Genomic DNA, 18,179 nt, shown 5'->3' with positions numbered 1-18,179 from the left:
TTAAAATATAATATTAAATGTTTTATTATAATTCAAAATTATTGGTAATATTAATCTTTTCTGCAATTAACCTAAAATGCATGTCATACCAAAACAAAAAAAAAGAAGAAAAAAGGAGATGAAATGCACGAATCAGAACAAGGTGCAAATAATAGAAGAATCATCGAGCATGTGCTCCAAGAATGTCATAAAACAGAACATAACAATGGCAAGAAACTATTCCTCACTATAAACATCATCATTACTATAAACATCATCATTAAAATCTGCTCTAAGAGCAGATCCTTACAAATGCTTTACATCACCTGGAGATGACCATCTTGAACAAGGATTTCGGCATTGCCACTCTGTGTATTGGAATGGTACCAGGCATTCAATTTCTCAGAACATTTGCCCATCTTAAGGAAACTCATGAGAGGCGCACAACATGGACCCAAAACTTTGTCAACTTATAATGGAGTTTGGAGGAAATACCTTCTGAATGAATTCCAAGAACCGTTGCGAGTAGAATGTAGGGTCTACAGCAGATATGGACACAGAATCAAACTGAAGAGATTTATAGGCATGTTCAATCTTCTTAGTCATGTTATATTCTTGTAAAATGTCGATGATACCCAAATACAGAACAACATCATAAGCTTCATGGAACATGTTTTCTTCTTTCCCTGGAATCTGCTCAGCCCTGGCTGGCATGTTCACACCAAGCTGGATCTGGAGTCTGTTCAAGAAGTGATAAACAATTTCTTAAAAATTATCCCTCAAAAGATAGAAGGTTAAGAATCAAAATTCACATGCTGCAAGAAACCTCAATATATATAGCCAATTTGTACATATATACAAGTATATCACTTCTATCCTTATTTTCTTTTCATTTAGGCTCCGTTTGGTACAATGGAAAATCACTTCAAGAAACGGTTTTCCACATTTTCCTATGTTTGGATGGCAAAAAACGAAAAAAATCAACTGAAATTAATTTTCCAGTCAAAGCTTAACAGTGCCTATTTTGGAGAAGGAAGACAATTTCCCCAGCTTCAGAGGTCACTTTCCTTCTCTTAACTTCAAATCTTAAATCTTTTTTTTCTTAGCCTACATCCTTCATTGATGCAATAAAATTTCCTTCTCTTACTCCGAATATACTCTTTTTTTCCCTTGATTTCTTTCATTCCTTCAAATATAATAAGCTACCAAGAAATCTCTTAACATTCCCAAGGCAGCCAAGAAGAAAACTCACTAGATCTAATAAAAGCCTTTTTCTTCTTCACAAGCTCTCTCTCTCCTTCATGATTTCCCTTTTTAAACTTCAATATCCAAACTAATCTTGTATACTCACGAGTATTTTGAAAAAAAAAATCAACCTTCTTTTTTTCTAAAATTTTGTTATTTGGTTCTTTTATTGTGTTTATTTTATGGGTTTTTATAAATTTAAAATTAGTATGTTTTTGAGTTAAAAAAGGTTTAGAAGAGAGGATGAAAGGAAAGAGAAGATGAACAGTGAATGTTCTTGAATTTTCGGTTGAAACAAAGGAAAATATTTTCTTTTAAAATGATCCAAAAACCGGAATTTTTTTTTTCCAGAAAATATTTTCAAATAAAATCTTTTATTTTCTGGAAGTTGTTTTTCGGTAACCAAACAGAGCCTTAGACTAAGAAAATATGGCTATTTGCCTATTTATAAAAAAGCTGAGCAAGAATGAACTTTGTCATAGCTATGGTAACACACAACACATATTTTCGGCTTGCCAAACTCTTTAGAGGTGACAACATATTTGTGTTATCTCACCTTTGTTCTGTTTCTATGATCCCTTCTGGCAGGGTTTGTACAAATCAAATACCCAGATCCACTAAGGCAACTATCAAGAAATCTATTTTTGGCTTTCTAACTTTGCAAGAAAGGAACAACACCATCATGTCATGTTAAGATATCATACCTTTCTGTGCCAGGGAGAAGGAGATCCACTTCCTCATCACCTGCAGCTGATGCTCGCAAACGTCTACCTCGTATATGAGAACCCACAACGACACTATTGTCATCTGTTCCATGAGGGACCAATACAAGGCCTTGTGGGTAGTTGGTGATTTCATCCTCCTCTGAAATATGAACACCAAGAGATTTTGAAGTCAGTCAAATGTCCTTCAGGATGATGCAAAAGTTGTAGGCATGCAAGAAGTTGGATCAGAATCAGATAATTACGGCAAAGACCAGATTATAGGGTGTGGACTATGTACCATGCACGACATATATGGTTCTATCACTGACCAACGGAACCACATACCATCTTAAAGAATCCAAAAACTATTAAAGTCAAAACAGTAAGGAGTTGAGGTAGTTTGTTGTTTTAGTAGTTTGTTGTTTTAAATATGTCCTTTGTAGTGTATTTATCTAACCTCTATATTCTGGGTTCTGTGAGAGGTAAGCTAAGAATACACATTGTCATGCATGTAAATGATTTCGAGAGAATTTGCCATCTCATTTCATCTTTTTCTTTTGTTTTTTGTGTTTTTTTTTAGTGTGACAAATTACATCTTAAAGAAATTCTAATTTTATTTGTCGAAATGTGGTAATTATTTTCTCTTTCCACAGATTCTGCTACTCTTATGTCACCAAATCCAAATGCTTAAAAGACACTGAACTTTAAAATCCTGTTCAAGAAAAAAAATAAATGGAAAACACAGTATGCTACATCAAACAGATTGAAGAACCTAGAAGATACTGCCAATAGCAGATCGAATTTTAATAATGCCCACCTTCCTCAGCAACACTCCCTAATCCATCTGCTCTGTTGTAGGACATGAGAGACCTCAAATGCTGAGGTGCTCGATAATGCACACCAAGCAAAAGGCTATAATCCATAATGTTTTGTGCTTCCAAAAATTTACTGTCAATCTCTATTTGCCTGCAAAAATATATATAAATGCAATAAAACCATGCATAGGAAGGTAAACCAATTATATAAAAATGCTCTTTTAGTAGGATAGAAAAGAAACAATTTTATATCTTGAAAGCTGTCCAGTTATGTTCTCAAAATCTTGGGCTAATTCAGATATTACTGCAAAATAGTATACTAAAAAAAAGGGATCAATAGCAATATTACACCCATGAACAGTTCACATCACCAATAGACCAATAATATGTCAACTTCAAAATTTAGGACAATAGTAAGACAGAAAAGCTACAAACTCATCAGTTACCTTAATAAAGCCTCCCGCCAAGAAGGTTCCAAATAAAAGCAGTAGTTGAGATCCAAATCTTTAAGTGTTGTGTTCTCATCAATTTCAACATTGTCTGTGGAACGACCTAGTGATGATCCTTTCAAGTCAAATCTTCTATGAATCCGCAACTCAGTGCAGAACATATTTCCCATGACTACAAAGCGAAACTGCGAAAGGATATGGTTTATGGTTGTTAGCTTCTAATCATCAAAAAGCATTCCACAAACTTTAAGGAACCTTTCATTACATACCATGAAATAAGGGAAAACATAGTCCTCAGTCACAGTACATAACAGTTATTTTATTCAAGCGGATTCGGTGAAACCACCTTATTAAAGTGTATGGATTGAGGTAAAAAGCCCAATTGCATAGGAAAGAACTCTACTGTACTTATTACCTTTTGACCACTTGATGGTTTGATTCTGTGAAGACCAAAAAATTTTGTTATGAGTGTGTTCTCATATAACCTCACATGATGGTGATAGTTCGGAAGCATTCTTAGAAGAACCTATATGCAAGAATTCAGTCAATAAAACCTGCAATCATCTGGGGAAAACGAGGAACAGAAGAAGAAATAGAAACAGAGATAGAATGCAATTGCAAATGCTTTGTGGTATGGTACTGATTTTTAATTAAGGAGTTTGAAAAGTAAAAGAATTACATACTAGACAAATGTCTATTGCAGAACCGACAAGCACAATTACAAGTTTAAACCAGCAAGCATTATCATATTTACTAAAGCTAGTTCCCTAAAAAATATAAATAAACAAGGTAAAACTGGAGATTGCAAACCTTTACTTCAGATTTCCGGAGTGTCTTAATCATGAAACGATCATCTTGAGACAGAAAGAAGATACTACCAATTTTCCCAGGAGAAGAAAGTTCTCTGAGAGCATCATTTCCACAAATGGACATCATGTAGTCAGCAGCATCAATCTTGAACATCTCCCTTAAATTCCTACAATGAGTTTTACTTATGTCAACAGGAAAACAAACATAGTACAATATCCACACAAGAAAAATTAGAAAAACAAAATAAATGAACAAAGCTATAGGCAACTTTTGCTTTTTCAGAAAACATATTTATTTAATAGAAAATTTCTAAAGAATACAGGTGCATCACAGAATCCCCAAAGATGCAGCTTGTATATGGTACCAAAAGATACAATTGTAAAATCATAGCTAGATGCAAAGTACTCCTGTGACATATGTAGCATGTTCAGCTTTTAAGTAATGGACTGACACAAGCATTGAATCCTAGAAGCTCTAAATATCTTGGAAATTAAGACTATTAATATTTAAAAACATCAAGGTGCAAGAAAAAACTTAATAGTAATAATTTTCTACAAGAGTTTGCCAATCCGCATAATATGTCTCCCAATTGGCAGGACATAAGTATCACCAAATGGGATCTAAAGGCAAGTTATCTACCCCAAAATTAGCATCAATCATATGGTCTATCAAAATATCTTCTTTTAAAAAATAAAAGGAAAATTAAATTTTAAAACACTTTCCTGCTTTAGAAGAAATATGCAGCTAGAAAGATTAGATTTCTAAAAGGTTATGTAATCTTGACCAAACCATCAAACTGAACCATAGGACCTAATTAAAATTGGGAAAGTCTAAGAAATTCCCAGAGACTATATCAGAAAACATATATTGCATACAGAAATTCTCCATATGGTCACAAAACGGAGGTATCTCTAACCTGAAAACCATTGGGCAGTAATCTTTCCACTTAAAATCTTCTGATTGATGGGGAGGTGTCAATTGAGACCCCTCTTTAGGAAAATTCATCCAAAAGCTTGCCTGGGGGCCAAAGTCTGATGCTCTAACTTGTCGTCTCTGTACAGGTGTAATTTTCCCCACGGTGTATCTAGCCAAATCTAACGTATTCAGCATTAAATTTTCCAAAAACAATGTGACTGCAAAGTGAGGACCAGCTATGGATTCTTTGCCATGATAAATGTAATGTATCTTTCTATGCATTCTTTACAAAAGATACCATAAAATTTAAATTACAATTAAGAAACATTTTTAAGTAGTGGCTGCAACAGGTTCACAAGCAAACATAAATAGTAAATCTATTATCCTGAAGAAAGAAGGCCATAAAGATTCCTAGTTTATACTCATTTAGTCAATCATTTCATACATCTCTTCCAGTTTTCTATTATTATCTGTAAGGAAATTAAACAACGATAGTTGTTCAAACTCTAATTGGCATGAACTATAAAATGATAAACAAAAGCAATAATAAAATATAGAAGGGTAAACAAATGAGAAAATTAAGAGCCATAATTGTCTAATACAAGGAGAAGGGTAAATAAGAACAGAAGTTAAAAACGAATGACAAACCTGATTCCAAGCTGCAAACTGAGCATTAAATCATAACTCCTATGGCCTTTAATGATTGTTTCACCAGGCCTCTTAACCTCTTTTGCTAACTTCTTTTGTCTCCTTTTTGCTCTTCTGGATGATGATGAAAAACCATTATTCAACACAAGCTCACTAATTAAGACACCTTGCATGTATTCACGTTCTAAGATTGGTGCATTTACTTCATGCCTCTTTTCTCCCCATTCTATAAAAGAATCAGATAACTCTAATGACGAATCATGTCCAATCACTTTTTCAATAGATACCTCTAGACTCCAACGTCTTTCCAAGGAAACATTTCTATTGCGAGACTGCTGTAGATTAAATAAGTTTCCTTCTGAGAGCCTATCAGAATTACGATGAGTTACCCTGTTGCCTCCAATCTTGACACTTCCCATGTCTACAGAAGAAGCATGGTGAATATGTGAATGATTGTGCTTTCTCAAATCTGGTAACAATCCTCTTTTTCTGAGAGCATTGAGGTAAACTTCTTGCAAAGCAGAAGGTCGGCTGCCTTTTGAATAAAATGATCCTTTTCCATCCTTTAAACCCCGTGTCCAAGTTCCTATATAGCAACCACCATCACTCCAGGTATAAACTCCAAATCCATGCATCATTCCATTTAACCACCTTCCTTCAAAGGAGTCTCCATTTGTCCAAGTGAGAGTTCCTTTGCCTGACATTTTCCCACCTTTCATATTCCCTAGATAAACATTTCCATTGGCCCAAGTATATTTTCCAGGACCTTCTGGAGTTCCCTTGATCCAATAGCCATCAAACACATCTCCATTAGGATAAACTTGATATCCTAAACCATGTTTCAGATTCAACTTCCATGCCCCCTTATAAGTCAATTTGTTGGAGCCAATATATGTACCAGTGCCATGCATATAACCACCTGAGAATTCACCATCATAAACAGTTCCAGAAGGCCATTGTATTTTGCCAGTCCCATGCGTCATCCCAAGTCTCCACTCTCCTTCATACACACAACCACCTCGCCAAACATACCTTCCTCGGCCCTCTGGCATGTTGCCGAGCAATGACCCAAAATAAGAGTCCCCATTAGGAAGCAAGAGTTCTCCAACTCTAAATCCAGCAGTTTCAGAACTATGGACAGCAACAACATTAGTTAGTATGGAACCGTTGTCTTTGTCAACGATGGCATCAAGAGATTTTGTTCTTTCCGGACAAGAAAGTGCTCCTTCCACGTTATCGACAATGACCATGGGGCCAGACATGCATAATGCCCCGACAGGTTACAGTTTCTTACAAGATAAAATTAAGTCAATCCCAAGGTTCTCATTCGACAATATAAAACACCATAAAAAAAGATTCTTACCATGAGATTCTGATGATAATACCTTAGAAAACTCTCCTTCCTTTGATCTACATATAGAATCAGGAATCCAGGCTATTCATTAGTAGCAGAACAACTTATTTGAACAGTGTAAAAAGAATTTCTCAAGCACAGGAAATCCTACTTAATGATGACTTCACATTCTAAAAACAAAAGAAACCAAACCCAGTGCTTGATTGCAGCATCCAACACACTAGAGAACACCCTTCATTGAAATTAAACTATAAAATCATATAACACATAAAAATTCAAATTAATTAAATTTCCACAAAACTTAAGCTTATAAATTCTTGATTCATTAAATACCAAAAAAATCCAATAAAAAAACAACTCATAGTATAAAATTTTTAAATCTCTACCTCGTATTTTAGCTCATTTTGCTCTTTACTCATTCACAACGACCATAAATCCATCTAAGTTCACTTACCAATGCTCCATCAAAATCTATCACCTAACAAACAAAAAAAATTAAAAGAAAATAAAACTATCTAAACAACAATACAAAAGAATCAACAAATAAACAAATTCCACCAGTTTTTCTATGGCACATAAACCAACTCAACTGAAACTCAAACATTGAAGCATCATTACCAGTATACGTATAAGTATACCAGTATATTTGTAGGTATATACGTACGAAAGTAAGGAAAGAGAAAACAGAGAGTACCTTTAAAGGAAAAGAGAGAGAGACAATCGACGACGAAAGAAAAAGTTGCAACAAAGCAAAGAGAAAAAAGAAACAAACTGTAGACGAAAAAGAAGAAGTTTCGTCGCTGTTTTTACAAGCTGACAATCTGAAACGCTTTGCTTTCTTTCTCTGGCGTTTCGCTTTTGAGAATCAATCTTTTCGATGGTGACGACTTTGGATCGAGTCCTTGAAGCTAAAAACAAGCACCAAAATTTCAGTAAGCAAACCCAAATGCAAAAAATTACTAAGTAGATAAATAAATAAAATCTTAGCATGCGGCAGTTACTGAAAAGACGATCTTACCCAACTCCCCCTTTGATTTTTTACAGTTAACGATAATAATTGGATGATTAATTTTAATCTGTTTAATTAATTAAGACTTAAGATAAGGATTAGTTAAAGTTTAATCTGGAAGGCGATGCAAAGTAAAAACGCCGCTCGCAGGTCGCCTGTAACTCGCGTGTGAATATTGAGGTTCACAACTGCGGGGGTCGGACTTGGGGTTGCTGCCGTTGATGGTGACACGGTGGTGGGGGCCACGATTTTGTAATTAAAATACGACAAATCTTACTCCGTAAAGCTACTCATCTTTTTGGCTGACGTGTGATGAGGTGATTGTAACCTACTCTTCACTGTATCCTAACTTTTCTCGCATTTTTGGGAAGGCCGGGGTGGAACCCCCGGTTTTCCAATGATTTTTTTCAATGGCGGGAAATTATTATATTAGATTAAGACAAAGTCAATTTTTAATTCTTAATTAATTAATTAATTAAACAAATGTGGATTAAACTTGGTAAGTTTTTAATTCGTTAGTATTTTTTAGGGTATGATTAGCCTTTGATTATCAGTTCCCTTTTCTTTTTTTAGTATTTTAGAAAGAGAGATTGACTAAATTGGTAATTCATTAACAAATTATTTTTTTATTTTTATATTCAATTTAAAATTATTAAATAATTAAAAATACATTTTTTGCAATAAAATAAACAAATAAGAAATGTATAATATCATATATTATTATATTCATAAATCCACCTTTAGTCAACGAAATAATAATTCTTAATCTTTCTCTTTAGATAAATCTAACACCGGGGAGGCTTACACCAAAAAAAAAAAAAAAATTTAAAAATTAAAGAGGGAGGTTGGGGTTGTTGTTAATTATAATTAGAGATAGGAAAAGAACAATTGTCATTGGATTATTAGCTGGAAAGTTCATGTTATATCTAAATTAGCCAATTAGGGATGCGCTTTTGGGATTGCCTCTCCCACACAATCTAGCGATACAAAGGTGCTTAATTAATCATTTATTATTATTGTGTATCTTATTTAATTAATTTTTTTATATTGAGTTTGTTTTTATATATTATTAGTAATTTTTTTATTTTCACAAATAAAATTAAAATATTAATATAAGTCTCATTTTTAAATAATTTTTTAATAAATCTTAAAAGATATGTGTTATTTTTTTAAGAATCTATTTAAATAGATGGTAAAATTAACTCTAAAAATATTAAAAATAATAGTAAAAATTTACATTAAACCTAAAAGTTTTAGTGAAAATTTTGTACTGTTGAACCAACTATATGTCATCGATTTATCATTTGGATTTCATTGCTAGATTTTTAAAACTTAACTCCATCTCATTGTAAATATACTTGCATTCAAATTCATTTTAATTTTATTTATTAAATCTAAAAATTTCATTAACAATAAATGAAATAATTTTCCGACAAGACTTTTATTTTTGGTATAAATTTAATAATAATCAATGGCCGTAATATAAAGGTGTGGCTGAAGAAATTTCAACAGATAAATTATTTTGTCGGTCAACAGCCATCTTATACTTTATGGAACAAAACTTGACTGATCATAATTAGTTATAGTACATATTAAAAAAATGTTTGGCCAAAGTACATACTCAAAAATTTTTATGACAACTAGAAGAGAATGTTAATTTTCTAGTGGATTCGGTACTTGCCTTTTGATGCAGTGGGTGTTACTGTTGAAAAACAGTAAAAAAAAGAAAAACCCACCATACATAAATCAAATCCCATTTTTAACCTTAAAAAAGGTTTTTTTTTAAAGAATGATATTATCCCTCTTTGAACTTTAGGGTGTTCAGGAAAAAGAGTAAATTGCAAGAAAATTTGACTAAAATTATAATTTAAAGAGATATCAAAATGAAATTTTAAGGAAGGAAATAATATTTATAAGTTATAATTAGATGTGATAATTTAAAATATAATATAATAATATGATATAAATATAATATAAAAAAACATAAAAATGATAAGATTAAAAAATTTAATAATAATTATATATAAGTTTAATAAAAATAAAAATATTTATTATATTTTTATATCGATATAAATTATAATATATAATTTTTAATATTTTATATGATATATTCAAATTGTCAAGTGTAATAATAATGAAAGATTTTTTATTTTGATACATTAGTGGAAGTTAAAAAAATAAAATAAAAATTCAAATCATACACCTCAAGTTGCTTTTATTAGATGCAAAGCAAAATCAAAATCAAAATTAAAATCATTGTAATTCAATTATGAATATAATGAATTTCTCTCTATATATAATAAAAAAGAAAGATACATGTAGGTTTCTTTTAATTTGGGATGATATCTTTGGGCATATTCTAAAAGTAGTGAATAAGGATTAAATTGAGGGAAAAGAAAAGTTGATGTTTGGGACAGGAATTCAGGAAATGATAAAAGGTGAAAGATCACCATACAAATATGGTGCACGTGACATTCTTCTTTTTTAAATTTCCTCGATACAATCCATTCAATACGAATTTTCCGAAGAAAAATGTTTTCCGCCATCAAATCATAATGTTACGTCTATTTCAGATTATCTTTTTGATAAGATAATGCCTTTCTTTTTTAAGTTGAAAAAACATTAGTATAACTTTAATTAGATTTAAGGATTTATGAATTTATATTATATAAAATATTAAAATTTATATATTTATATTATATTTTATATAAAAATTATATATCATGATTTATATTATCATAAAACTATGAATTGTATTTTTTTTATTTTATTAAATTTATATATAATTATTATTAAAATTTTAAATTATATTATTTTTATATTTTTTATTTGTATTATATTTATATTATATCATGTATTTTAAATTATTATTTTTTAAAAAAAATTTTAGAATAGATAGATTATTCAATCTTCAAATCAAAGGAAAATATATTGTATATTCGAGATAATCTCAATAAATAATCATCGATAATATTTGATTTCAAAATTTTTTTATCGAAAAAAATAATTTTAACAGATTAAACTAATTATTTTATTAATTTATATTTTAAATTATGAGATCTATGTTTGACGATGTTCTAACTTTCTTTCCTTCTGTCTTTTATTATTTAATTTTTTTTTTAATTTTGGCATTTTGAGTCGGTCAGACTATGTTTCCGCTTTAATTACCCTCTATTTTGTACAATAATTTCTTTATATTAAAGTTTCAACTTTCAAGATGCTATTAGATTACATAATGTTACTTGATAAGTTCAGTAGACCTATTGTTCATGCGTGTTTATTGAGCTGTCTTTCACCTTTTCACCCTAGCGCCTTACGCTTTGCTTTTCTTTTCTTTGTAAAATAGAGAGACTTTTTGAGAATGAAAAGCAAGCGTAAGGGATGGAAGATAAAATTTGTACGAAATTTTATAAATGAAGTTTGTAAAAGTTTTTATTAAAAATAAATTAATAAAAAATTTGAATTAATAAATTGATAAAATTTAATATAAAAATTAATAATATATAAAAATATAATTAAATATATTATTTATAATTTAAATTTAATTGATATTTATTTAACGATTAAAATTATATCAATATTTTTATTAAAAATATTTATTTAATAAATATATAAAAATTTATTAAAAAATTTTAAAATTATGCGGTTTGACAGAAATCTTCTACAAAATAAACAATATGATTAAAAATGATATGAAAAACTTGCAGCGACGCACAAGATAAATACAAGTTATATATTTAAAAAAAAAAATCAAAATCGGGGTTGAAAAGTATCTTAAACAGCTTAACGGCATTAGTAGTTAAATTAAATATTTTAAAAATCTACTAGAAATTCAAAATTTTAGGTGTTGACCATATATATTGCTTGATGACTTTCATTTCTACTTAAAATTATTAAAAATTAAATATTTTACCGAAAAATTATTTTACTGCTAATTTATATGATGAATTTCATTTTTAAAAATTTTTTATTTATTATATTTATATTATTTTTATATCAAATCTTGATATTTTATTTTAAATTTTCAAATTTAAATTTAAATTAACTTTTTAAATATAAAATATTATTAAATCAAATATTAATTAAGGTGTTGCGACTGAGCCCTTTATTTTTCAACTTCCCTTAATTGGCTACCCTTGAAGGTTGGGTGGAACTAAATCGACCTTATTTTTTCCTAGCTAGGATGCCTTTGGTTGAAGAAGATCATTGATGCGTACCTAACAAAGGGATTAATGCTTTCTGATGTGATGTGTTTTGCTTTTAAATTTTGAAAAATAATGTGGCATAAGCACGTGGGAAGAATATGAGAGATCGTAAAAATTGGGTCGGTTGTTGATGATTAAGACAGCCGATAACATTGAGACATATAATGCAAAATGTCACCCTCCACTTCCAGCGTTCCACTGCTTAAATCTTCTCAACACCCTTTCCATCTTGAGTTCCTTTAATTTTCACGAAATTAAAAAAAAAATTAAACTGTAGTTTTAATATATTTAATATTAAAATTTAAATTTTTTATTTTTAATATAAAGAATAAAAAAAATTTAAAACATAAATTTAAAATATAAAAAATAAAAATTTTAGATATTTAAAAAAATACATAATTTTGAGATATCTTGAAAAAAGATAAATAAATAAAGAGATAAAAAATGTAATTATTATGAATTGATTTTTTTTATAAAAGATTATAATTTGAATATAATAAACAAATTATAAATATTAATATTTAAATTTTTTAATTTTTTATAAAAACTAAACAAACAAAACCATGTAAAAGAATCGAAATAACGAATTAAGTAGGAAAATGGACCAAGTTTTATGTCTAGGAGAGTAAAATGTTAGATTTAATATTATTAAAATTTTCTGAAGGCCACCAATAAATGATTGATTTAATCAATTAAAGTTCGTTCTTTTTAATAAAGAGATATTAAATTCGAGAAATTATTTCAAATGCATAATTTACAATCATTTATTTTAAATTATCAGATACAGTAAATTTTAACATAATTTAAAAGATTGAATAATTTATTTATCCATAAATTTTTTCTTATAAAAAAAAAATTTAAAAATCATAATCTTTGCATACTTTTGAATTTATTTATATTTATTAAATATCATCTTTATATGATTATATAAATTAATTAAATTAAATTTTAGATTCGTTATGAATATGATTTTGATATAAAAAGGTCGGCAAGTGAATCGTGGGCATACGTTGTCATTTTCGAAAAATATTTCAATTTTCCATATCCAACTTGGGTCACCCATAGGGAAGGCAAAAAAATCCGTACCCGACGGGTTTCGGTCCGACCCGATTTTTTAGGGTCGGTTTTTTTTTTTGAAAATCGGGGGTCGGGTCGGGGTCGGGTCGGGTAGCATGAAGACAAAGTCGGGGTCGGGTCGGGGTCGGGTTTTAGGCAAACCCGACCCTACCCGACCCGATATATATATAAAAATAATTTTTTAAATTAATTTTTTAATTTTTTAATTATATATATATTTATATAATGATATTTTTAAATATTTATATTTAAAAAATAATATTTTATTAATTTCGGGTATGATCGGATCGGGTACGGTTTATATAGTGTCGGGTCGGGTTCGGGTTCGGGTATGAAAAAACAAAAAAAAATTTCGGGTAGGGTCGGGTTCGGGTTTTTTATGCATTAAGTCGGGGTCGGGTTCGGGGCGAGCAAAACCCGCCCCGAACCCGACCCGATGCCAACCCTGGTCACCCATGCCGGCGACCGACCATTTTCATTGTTGATATAATTAGCTGTTTTTTTTTTTTTTTTTTAATATCGTATCATCATTTCCTTGTTATTGGTCTACATAAACGGACCAAATTTTCCTTTAAATATTTTTTCAAAGAGAAATTCATAAGTTGGAGTAAAAAAAAATTTACAAATGTTAAAATTTAAATTATAAGTTTATTAAATATTATATTTTAAATTTAATTATAAAAATAATTGAATTAAATTATAAATTTTATAATATTTTTGGTTTACTGCTATAAATGTTAACTATAGGACCGACCAAAAGCTATAACTAGAGCCTTGACTTTATTTTTTGATTCAAATAGTATGCAATAAAATAAAAAATTTATACATAAGATAATATAGATTAATGCATAAATTTTGAGATAAAATAAATCTTTAGCCTTAAGTTAAAGGTAAGATATGTTATATATCTTATAATTTGGTCACATTTGAGATTAATTAGTGCTAATTAGAGATCACTGCTAAATCTAAAAAATTCAAAACAATTACTGTTAATGTAAATCGAGCTATCTCATTCTCATTTTTTAAAGGAAAAGATTTAGATGAATCTTTTTACGTGAAATTTGTGATTTTTTTATTAAAAAATATTAAATTAAAATTAAAATAAAAAATAAAAATCGATAGATTAAAAATTTTCATTATATAAATCAAATGTGTAAAATTTTAATAAATTTTGATATATATTTTTAGATAGATATTTTTAATATAAATATTAACAAAATTTTTACTATTAAATAAGTATTGATTAAATTTAAAATATAATTAATATTTTTAATAAATTTTTTTTTACATATTATTGATTTTCACATTAAATTTTATCAATATATCGATTTAAATTTTTTATCAAAATTTTTATGAAATTATCTATAAAAAAAACCTTCATAAATTTCACGTAAAAAATTTCATATAAGTTTTATCCTTTACTAAGAGATATTTTTATATACGTTACTTTTGACGTAAATGGTCGCGTAAGAAACATTTTGTTGTAGGAAAGAAAGTGGAAGAAAGTGGACGACCGCCATCTCCATGTAGCTTTGCTTGAATGAACAGAGGAAAATCATGAAGCCATTTATTTGATATGGCCTACCAATGGTAATGGAGTCTTTACGATTGTCATCACCGAACATAAATAATCATTAACTTTGCCGATCGAGGCCTCACTCTTCAGTGCACGGCTCAGTGCTTACCAACTATCACTCGATGTATCATACTGAGTTCAAAGCTGATATGATGCATTGATAACAATTCAGTGCATCTAAAGCCTGCGAAAATCGAGTTTGAGTTTTATAAACGACGTATTTGATTTTTACCAAATCAATCAATCCCGTTTACTAAAACTAATAAGTTTTTTCCTGGCTGCTAAATTTGTGCTTCTTATTTTGCTAGCTTTGATCTTTGAGAGTAGTTTGCAACTCCAAAACCAAACAAAATGTTGAAAGCGACAAGAATATGGACAGCACAAAAAAGGTGTTAAAAAGACAGAAAAGCATGTGTTGAAAATGGATTAGAGCTAGCCCAAGAGGTCATATTTTGTTGATGACATTGTCCGACATGGCCAACTCTTTGTAGTGCTTTCGATCATGCTTGCTTTGTTTGTACTAAACTACTGATTGCTAGTATAAGAGTCCTCCTATGAAAGGTTGGGAGTCTCTTCCAGTTTCATCTCTCGTCGTGTTATTTTATATTATCGGATCCTTAAAAAACTTTCAACTCAATAACTATTATATTTAGATACATGTCATATTCAAATTCATGTTTTCGATCACATTAATATTAAGATATATGCATGTATTTGATCATGATCGATATTAGGAGTATTTTTAGGTCCAAAAGATAAAATGATTTTTTTTCTCATTAGAGACAGTCAATAAACAACTAAAATCATATTTGACTTTTAAATTAAGTTGACATGTCAGATCGATCTAAATTCATGAAACAACGTTAGCTTGATCACCTCATCAATCTATCTATTAAGCCTCTTAGAAAATAATTTGTTATTCCATAACTGGACAATTAATGTTCTGATCAGTTCGACCTACCAGATCATCCTTGACCATAGGGCTAATCTCGTATAGCTTAACCTATCAAAAACCCCTTATATTACAAGTATAAATAACACTTTCCAATATCATTTAATCTTTTTTTTATATATATTTTTCTATAATCTCTTTCTTATTTTCTGAGTCTAGGAATACAAATATTGAGAGCACTACCAACCTTTATCATTAACAGTTCTCTTTCTCTTTCTTTTGTTTTTAAAATTTTACCCCTAAAGGAAGAACTCAAGCTCTCTCCAATGGAGTTTCCCTTATTAGTAAATAAAAGAAGAAGAAAAGAAAAAAATCTCTCCAATTTTGTGGCTATGGCTAAGTTATGGAGTCGTGATTAAAAGAGTGGTTAGTCATTTTCCATGACCTAAATAAATCCCATAAATAAATATATATATATATATATATTTCCTTTCAGGTATGGTGGAGTTGCGTGGCAACATTGTTAATTGTTTGGTACATGTTGGAGAAGAATAATATATATAAGATATCTTGATCCCAATGTTATGTTTTGGAACTTCGACTAGGCTGCATGGTCAGGATGTTCCATTTGTTCACTCATTTAAAAAAAAATTAAACAAAGTTATAATAAAAAATTACTACATACATATGTGGATTAGGACAATAACCTTGATAAGATTAATTACTCTTGTTAAAAAGTGGAGGACGAAAATTATCAAAGTTAAACTAATAAATTAAGGCATAAACTATGAAGTGCCCTGCTTTTTTTTTTTTTTTTAATAGGTTTGTAATTAAAATCAATGTCTATATATCTTTCTCAAAATTTCTTAACCACTAGATCAAAAGGTTTAAAGATCTCTCCTACCTTTAATCTTCATCTTCCCCTCTATCTTCTTTTCTTTTCTTTTCTTTTTTTTAGTCTAAATATTCCAAACATAAGCCCCACATTTTCTTAAGCCTAGTTTAGTATATTAGCTATGGTCGAAAAAGTTTTAAGTTGAAAAAAAATGTTTAAAAGTGCAATGAAAAAAAAAAAGATTTAAAAATTTTAAGTGTTTGAGATTATTTAAAAAAAGTTTTTATGGTAAATTGAAATGTCTAAAGAAAAATACACAAAATAAGAAATGTTTTAGGATATAAGAATAATAAAGTCATTTAACCTACAAAATTGCGGTTGAACATAAAAACAACTCTTTACTAACTTTTTGGTTTGGGTTTGAGAATCAAAATTTTAAATCAAAAAATCATTTTTTTTTTGTTATTTAGTATTGAATTTGGATCAAAATTAATTTTTGAACACAAAAATCATTTTAATTTCAATGTTAAACTAACCCTTAATATTTTTGTTATTTTTTTTAATTTTAAAACTTTTTATAAAAATAAATATATGAATTGGCAATGCAATCAGATAAAATTGTCATTTTCTCTTCTCTCAATCTTGCTTGAAATAAAATCATGATAAGTTATTTACTTTTAATTTTTATTCAGACTTTTTTTTTTACATTTTATTTTTATAAGAAAATAGGAAAAAATGATAATTAGTCTGACAAAGAAATTGTCACTCCCATTCTTTACCTTCAATGCCTCTCTTAATATGCAAGAAAAAAATAAATTTGTGAAATCCGAAAAGGGAAGATATTAGTTGGGCTTCAACCAAAGCCCGAAACTAAATGGGTTATTTTTCATTAGGTTGGGCTCCGAATCAGCCCATCTATCAATTAAAATAAAATAGTAAAAGCAATGAATACTTCCTTGCTTTTGGCATGAAAACCTCGCATTACAAGTTAGGTTGCTTGAAGAGGAAGTCCACTTCCTGAATAGAAACAATGGGAGTTTTTTTTTTTTTTTTTGCACTGTTTCTTCTATTTTGCAAAAAAAATTTTTTTCCATTTTATTGGATATAAAAATGAAAATTTGTAGTTCAGTATATGGACCCAAAAAAAATGAAGCTTGAAATTTTTTTTTTTATGCAATTTAATCAATTGCTATTGCAGTTTAGACTTTAAACTGTTACAAAACTCTAATTTAGGAAGAAATTTAGTTTTTATTGTGTTGTAACAAAACTTATATTTAAATACATCAATTGAGAATGACACAATATTATTAACCATGATATTTCCTCATGATTGTCACACCCCATTTCCTCTAACAACACATTGGGCATAAAAATTTACTGTCATTTCCTCATGAAATATATCATTATAAGCCTTTTAAGTGTGGAAAAATTACAATTAATTCGATATTATTTTCAAGTGAATTTTTAGAAAAAAAGGAAATACTGCAGCTAATACTTTATAGCCTTGGTACACCTATACGAAACTTTTGACAACCGGCCTATAAATGCAAATTCTAGGCTTGTTACATCAAAATTTACAGTTATACAATTACACTTGGAATAAATTCAATTCATGAATTTATAGTGTCAATCAAATATATATAAAATATAAAAATTATCATAACCC

The 18,179-nt window shown here is 29.2% G+C and overlaps 1 protein-coding gene across 9 annotated transcripts; it reads right to left on the bottom strand.

Annotated features, from left to right (window-relative positions):
- Window positions 1-149: 149 nt before the first annotated feature.
- On the bottom strand, window positions 150-8,109 carry LOC111296020 (phosphatidylinositol 4-phosphate 5-kinase 9-like). Of its 9 annotated transcripts, none has more exons than XM_089741376.1 (12): window positions 7,938-8,097; window positions 7,614-7,827; window positions 7,306-7,397; window positions 6,929-6,975; window positions 5,566-6,854; window positions 4,919-5,086; window positions 4,003-4,168; window positions 3,608-3,718; window positions 3,190-3,377; window positions 2,746-2,894; window positions 1,929-2,088; window positions 150-718 (listed from the first exon to the last, which is right to left on the bottom strand). In XM_089741376.1, the coding sequence occupies exons 5-12, from the start codon at window positions 6,825-6,827 to the stop codon at window positions 445-447; spliced, it is 2,478 nt and encodes an 825-aa protein (XP_089597502.1). In that variant the 5' UTR covers window positions 6,828-6,854; window positions 6,929-6,975; window positions 7,306-7,397; window positions 7,614-7,827; window positions 7,938-8,097; the 3' UTR covers window positions 150-444. The 9 variants fall into 9 exon arrangements, with proteins under 9 accessions (XP_089597502.1, XP_022745752.2, XP_022745753.2 ...); XM_022890017.2 differs by lacking the exon at window positions 7,938-8,097 and adding an exon at window positions 7,071-7,167 and having other exon boundaries at window positions 7,614-7,863; XM_022890018.2 differs by lacking the exon at window positions 7,306-7,397 and having other exon boundaries at window positions 7,938-8,109.
- Window positions 8,110-18,179: the final 10,070 nt, after the last annotated feature.

Source organism: Durio zibethinus, chromosome 12 (assembly GCF_047325235.1).
Source record: "Durio zibethinus cultivar Kanyao isolate XHJ-2024 chromosome 12, ASM4732523v1, whole genome shotgun sequence".
Lineage (NCBI taxonomy): Eukaryota > Viridiplantae > Streptophyta > Magnoliopsida > Malvales > Malvaceae > Durio > Durio zibethinus.
This window is presented reverse-complemented; position numbering and strand designations above follow the sequence as displayed.

Excerpts from the sequence above, each read along its gene's own strand:
- LOC111296020 (XM_022890018.2), bottom strand. The coding sequence starts at position 6,827 with ATGTCTGGCCCCATGGTCATTGTCGATAACGTGGAAGGAGCACTTTCT. Across the intron at positions 5,087-5,565 it reads AGTTTGCAGCTTGGAATCAG|ATACACCGTGGGGAAAATTA; the intron begins GTTTGTCATTCG and ends AGATTTGGCTAG. Across the intron at positions 3,719-4,002 it reads TCCGGAAATCTGAAGTAAAG|GTTCTTCTAAGAATGCTTCC; the intron begins GTTTGCAATCTC and ends TCTTGCATATAG.